At 39.2% G+C, this 6,702-nt stretch overlaps 1 protein-coding gene across 1 annotated transcript; it reads left to right on the forward strand.

The window, feature by feature from the left end:
• Nucleotides 1-470: 470 nt before the first annotated feature.
• On the forward strand, nucleotides 471-5,987 carry psmb10 (proteasome 20S subunit beta 10). Its single transcript, XM_038734555.1, has 8 exons — nucleotides 471-666; nucleotides 1,684-1,777; nucleotides 1,924-2,021; nucleotides 2,587-2,727; nucleotides 2,917-3,032; nucleotides 3,189-3,247; nucleotides 3,979-4,130; nucleotides 5,716-5,987. Exons 1-8 carry the CDS (start codon nucleotides 602-604, stop codon nucleotides 5,822-5,824), a joined length of 834 nt encoding a protein of 277 aa, XP_038590483.1. The 5' UTR covers nucleotides 471-601; the 3' UTR covers nucleotides 5,825-5,987.
• Nucleotides 5,988-6,702: the final 715 nt, after the last annotated feature.

Here is a 6,702-nt window from a genome sequence, read left to right on the forward strand (position 1 = left end):
CTGAGACATTTTAGGCCTCCAGGGGTCAGGTTCCACCCTCACACTATCAAATTTTGATTCACTGCAAGAAATATCAGTGAATATAATTCAGCAGTTCATTTTGGTGGCCCAGTCTTAGAATAATTTATGAAGCAAGTGACATAATGGCCAATGCAGCACCATGAGATGTTGTTTTCTCTCATTCAAATTCCATATATTCTGTCAAATTAAAGGGTTTAGTTTTTTCTTACAAGTGAATGCATCCTTTGTTTCGAATCAGAAAGCCTCGTTTCAAGAAAGAAAATTATTAAGAGCAACTGAATCGGGAGAAAAGTGTGATTTCTGCAGTCCTGACAGCAACTCCAGACATTTCAACGAAAGAAATCACTCTTTCCAACTCAGCCTGAGAACAAATGTCTGATAAATGGGGATGTTGGGTTGTTTTTTGTTTTGTTTTTTACAGTGGAGAGCAGGCTTGGCTTGTGCTGAAGAAGTGAAAGTAAAAGTAAAAACCCATGAGAAGTGCTGACACACAGCCAGACAGAGCTTTTGTTGAAGGGTTTTATCTGCAGTTCAGAAAGGTCTCAGCTCTATCTTCATCTCTTCTGTCTTCACACTGAAGATGCTGCACAGTTTGAAGCCCTGTGAGCTGCAGACTGGAGGATTCTGCTTCGAAAACAGCCGCAGGTAAAGAAACACAGCGTCTGTAGGTAATGAGGCTAAAATGGTGCTCAGGAGGAAGTACTAAGGCTATAGCGTGTATGACTGTTTATACTGAGTTTCTAAAGTTTAGTGATCATTCTGTGTCTCCTGTAATAACCTCAATGGCACCACGGCTCTCTTGTGATGTTGCGCTAGGGACTTGAAGTCAGTCTTTGTGGCACCAAGAGCAACACAGTGAAGTTCATACAGGCCTGTAGCCTGGATTTAAGAAATACTGAGATGAGTGCACAACAAAGTCCCAGACAGCAATACTTTGAATGACATTGTGTCATTGTAATATGATTTTTGTTTCAAAGATTCTCCACACTGCCTGTGGAAGAAACCTTTGCTGGGGAAACAAGGGATCCATTACTTTTTATTTATTAATTTGGCCTACATTAGTCAAATTCAAATATATTGAGTACAAGAAATACTATCATAGACTGCAAAATGTAAGCTCCCCCTACGTTTCTACCACCCCCAAATCAGAAGAAGCACGTAGGACATGCCTCTGCCTAAAGTCACAAGTCTGCCCTATAGTGCTTTGCAATCTGTACAGCATGCAGGGTCTTCTATCCTTAGGATCGTCATTTAGATAAGAAAAAATGTGTCTTTCAGGATGGACAGACATACAGGCGTCATCAGAGTAGACAGACGTATTAAAACACACATTGCACACTGAAAATAAACCGTGGGTCTGCTACAGTTTAAACACTACTACTACTACTATTATTATGTGAACATTTAACAGAAATAATTATGCAATTTGTTATATAATGTAAGTTGTTGGATTTGGAAGGTACATCACTTAATCATTCAAATCTGACTTGACTTTCTTTTGTGCAAATATTGTTCTTTATTCCTGTGTGGACACATCTAGGCATCCATTATTGGGCAGTATACACAGTAGTTATAGGTTGTTTGTTACATGATAATAGGAGGGTTGCGGTGAGTCACTGTCTCCGTCTTTCTGTCCGTCTCATGCTCGCTCATCATTTCCAGGAATGCAGTGTTGGAGTCCAGTTTGTCAGAGCTCGGCTACAAAGCCCCCAATGCCAGAAAGACAGGGACCACCATTGCTGGGATTGTTTACAAGGTGAGGATGTGCCCTCAGTGTTTTTCTTCAAAGGTGGCTGCCTATAGCTCCTGGTCAGCAAACCTGGAAGCTGTTTTAGTGTTTAGGAAGTAAGCTCTCGATATCAGCGAGGTGTGATGAGTGTGTTTCCTGTCCTTGTCCGTCAGGATGGAGTCATCCTAGGAGCAGACACCCGGGCTACAGATGACATGGTGGTGGCTGACAAAAACTGCATGAAGATTCACTACATCGCTCCGAACATCTAGTGAGTAAAACTAGAGTTTGCTTCCACAGCAGGACAACCCTGGCAGAGTCAGACTCAGAGTCCTCGCCCAGTGCAGCTTTTTCTTCATAGTATTTCACTGTATGATTGACTGATTAGTTCAGGGTGGTTGTATTACTTATATTGTCTTATTTACCGGTATCTCACATTCCTTTTCACGTTTCAGCTAAAGTAAGAATATGGGTTAAATATAAATAAAAATACAAATCATCTCCATTGTTTTGATGTCACCTTTGGGATTAGTTTTGAAATTGGATGCGGTCAGTCACCTCTGTATTTTAAGGAGTTGTTGAATCATCTGACCTCTGAGATGAGCCTTGGGTCTTTAGATGTGAAACTGCTGGCTGTCTAAAGATTAAGGCTGAAAATTAAAGGTGCTCGATATTGTGCATACTTAGTATTGTAATAACTGGTCACACACAGAGTGGTTTTCTATTTTGCTAGCAGCAGTAAACACATTTGCTTTATGCCTCTAGGATCAAGCAAAAGTACTTCAGCCGTGTTTAAAATGTTTGACTTGTTAAACTATGCCCTGTATGTTCTGTAGCTGCTGTGGAGCCGGCGTGGCTGCAGACGCAGAGATCACCACACAGATCATGTCGTCCAACGTCGAACTGCACATGCTCAACACTGGGAGACCGCCCCTCGTCGCCATGGTAACTCGACAGCTGAAACAGATGCTGTTCAGGTGAGGATAACAGAAATATGAAGGATGCAAAATCTAAATCACTGAGGATTTATAGTTTCATATATCCTAATAGTTTTCTTGGGTTTTATGATCATCAACATGAACACATGTCCAGGCAGACCTGTTCCTTATTCCTCCCACTGAAGAGACAAAGCATCAAGTTGTTGTGATGTGTGTCTGATTTTTCAGGTACCAAGGTCACATCGGTTCATCTCTGATCGTTGGAGGAGTGGATGTGAGTGGAGCTCACCTGTACAGTGTTTACCCACATGGCTCCTACGACAAACTTCCTTTCCTCACCATGGGTACGTGTTGGATGTGGTGACCACGCTGGGCCAATTTTAGTCAAATTTAATCTGTTATTTCAATAACAAAAATACAGCTGAATGAATATAGTTTCACGCAGACCAGACCAAACATCGGACAAAACATTTTTTCTGATGTTGCGATTCTGGTTTCAGGGTCCGGAGCTGCAGCTGCTGTCTCAGTATTTGAGGACAGATTCAAACCAAACATGGAGGTGAGAATAACTGTCGCCTTTTCTCTCATGGCAGGTGTAATCATCAAATAAAAAGGTGATGTATGTTATAATAAAGATAGAGTTTATACTGAAGGCATGTTGTTCACTGCAAGTTTCATGTGGGAAACAGTCTGTTGTGTAAATATATACCAACAAGGAAAAAGCTGAATCATCTGCGTACAAAAGAAGAATAAATAACTACTTAATACAAGAACACAGAAAAATATTTTTAACATGAAGTTTTATATGTATTAGCTTTTTAATGAAACCCACTTTTGGTGTTTTGCCATCAAACATAACTGCGATAGGTGACAAGAGATGAACTGTCAAGAGACATGAATCCTAAATCAGTAAGCCCCAAAATTAGATCGATGTGCTTCTGCAGGTAGATAGTCGGGTCGAGTTTTCCGTTTTCTAGGTTTTCCAGTAGTACAGAACCGTTTTACCACACTACAACTTTGCTTTTGTTGGATTTAAAGAGTTTAAGACTAAATTGCGGTACAAACCACTGCATTCCCCAATATTTATGAACCTTTAAAATAACACTGTACAAAAGCACTATATTGTTCATTTCTATCCTGTCCTCCAATGTGGCCACCAGAGGATGGATTGCATCTCTAGTTGTTATTCAGTGTTCAGTAACCTACTCTATCCTGTCCTCTTCTTTCTCCATATCTTCTATTAATATGGCTTATTAACATGTTTTTCTCTGCCTCCTGTCACTCTTCCAGCTGGAGGAGGCGAAGCAGCTCGTACGAGACGCCATCGCTGCAGGGATTTTCTGTGACCTGGGTTCAGGAAGCAACGTGGACTTATGTATTATCACCAAGGCTGGAGTGGAGTACCTGCGAGGCTATGACAAGCCCACGACAAAGGGCAAAAGGTGAGACATTACATACATACCTTTTAAAAGAGGAGACCAGTCAAGTGTCTCCTATTTCTTCTCCCTTTAATATTCTGTTATATTAATGTGTTAAAAAGTTCTTAGAGGAAGAAATGAAGCTGTCTTCCTGCTGGCCACATGGTCAGTGGTAATAAAGCTTCTTAATGTTGACATTCTCATCAAGAGATGAGAGGAGAAGATTAATTTAATTACTGAATTTAAATATGTTACTACAATCATCAGTCCAGATCTTTTAAGTAAAAATATTTAAAACCATCAAATAACACTTTGCAAAGCTTTTGACAAGTTAGATATTAGATATGATCCTTTCCCACCTGTCCTATTGTATTACATGTTGGGGGCAGACTGGAGATTCATTGGTCATGCAACCACAGAAACAGACCTTAAAAATTCAATATTATCATTGTGGGACACTGAAGAACAAATATTCTTTGAATTTGTCTAACAGACATGAGTTGCTGACATGATGCGTGTGTGTTTCGTACTACTGTAGGTTTATATTTGTTAGTTTAGTGACGTCCTCTCACTGTATGCATGCAGATGAAATTAGCTTGAAGCTAACTCTGTTACAATATATCATATGCTAACATTTAAGTTTAATGTTGTACAGCGTCCCTTTCAAATTAATTTAATAAATAAACTAAGAGGTTATGGTTAGTTAAACATCTTCCAGTTTATTTTCAAATTCAGAATGAAAGAAAGAAAACTGGTCACATATGGCAAAGACATAGAGCAAAAGAAGACACCGAACTGTGCAGAAAACATTAGTATGGAAGTAACAAAAATTTATAAATAATGGTCAAATTTAAAGTTAATAGAAACAAGGTTCAAAATTCAACTGCTGTGTCCACTAATATAAAACCTGATTTAATCATTTCAAACCGGAATTGAATATTACAGAATTTTAAGGTAATCAAATCAGAAAATATCTCCAAAACAAATTTGACAAAATAATTTAAATCATGTCCTAAAATTGCAAAATGTAAGGAGTGTTTGTGTATTAGAAAAACATTAGCTGGATTACAGCACAGGTTTTGCTGTAGGTGGGTCTATAAAACAGGAAAGCTGTGTAGACAGACACTTTATTGAAACGTTAAACTGAGACCCAACCACACCCAGAAAATGTCCAGCAGGTGTATTCTGCAACAAGAGATTTCTAAAAGTGCTATTTTTGAGTGGATTTGTTTTTAGACTCGTACCGTTTCATTTGTTTGTGTCTGTAATATTGTAGAGATTATGTAAAGACTACGAGTAACTTTAAAGTAGGTTGGAAATCACGTGTGGAAATAGTGTACAGGATAATAATCAGTGATCTAATTTGACATGTAAGCCTCGGCTACTTGTATTGTTGTATGTATTAGTTTTAATCAAATTGTCACAGCTCATATATTTAACATATTCAGTTAACAGTGTAAATATACTTTAAAACTTTTTATTCTAATATGTCACTTGTAGAACTTAAAATCCTAGCTATGGCACTTAGAGTACCTTCAGAGTAGCAATAATATCTCATGAATAGAGATTAATGTCTCCTGTCATTTCTGTGTCTGCCTTTTTTTTTCAGAGAGGGGCAGTACAGATATAAGCCCGGCACCACAGCTGTCCTGACCAAAACCGTGACCCCTCTCTCTCTGGATGTGGTCGATGAATCTGTTCAGATCATGGAACACTGAATAAAATACAATACATGCTCCTGGTGGAATCAAAGCTATTCAATAATACATCAGTTTAGTAAATTAAAAGAAAAACAAGTGGGGTCACATGACAGGTTGTTTTTCTAAGTCATTGACTGGACAGGAAATAGTTTTGCAATAAAAGCTTTTGTTTGTTAAATGATCGGTGCCTGCAAGTTATTTGGTGAAGCACCTGAAGAGCTGGAACACTGTAGATTTTCTGTAGCTTCTATTTTTCTTTCTTATTCTTACTAAAAATTTCCTATAAACAAAACTTCCCACTTCTACACATCAGCACAGCTCTTTAGTCAAATATGCGCAATCTTTTACTAAATATCAGTTGTGGTAAGTTATTCACTGCAACCTAGTCTGGGCTTGGTCCTCTCCTGTTCATCCTCTGCATCCTGCATCCACTCGGAAATATCATACATAGACACAGTCTCATCCAGATCTACATTTCCATCACCAAATCCATCACCACAGTTACCTCTTCCATTCTGACTGATTGCCTCACCGATGTACAAACCTGGATGCAAACCAACTTCCCCCGACATGAATATCATCAGCCCCAAAATCCCTCATAAAAACACCCACAACTTCAGTCTCTCCATCAACAACTCTACCCTTTTTTTACCCCTTTTCACTTTTGAACCTCAACTAAATCACCAGGGGCCACTTCAGCGTTTAATGTGGTTTTTAAAGTTTTAAATGTATTCCACGTGGATCACCTTCCATCTGTTTCCGTTCAGCTTCAGGGTGCATTTCAGCCCCGGACGAGGGGTGCGCTGTTTATCCGAACACCTTCACAGAGTTCTGTGATGTGTGTTCTGCCGCTCACGTCCCCGCCCATTTAGCGAGTTCGGACACTTCTCACCAAG

This window comes from Micropterus salmoides, unplaced genomic scaffold (genome assembly GCF_014851395.1).
Source record: "Micropterus salmoides isolate LMB-PRFRI ecotype aquatic unplaced genomic scaffold, ASM1485139v1 Ms_hic_scaffold_20, whole genome shotgun sequence".
NCBI lineage: Eukaryota > Metazoa > Chordata > Actinopteri > Centrarchiformes > Centrarchidae > Micropterus > Micropterus salmoides.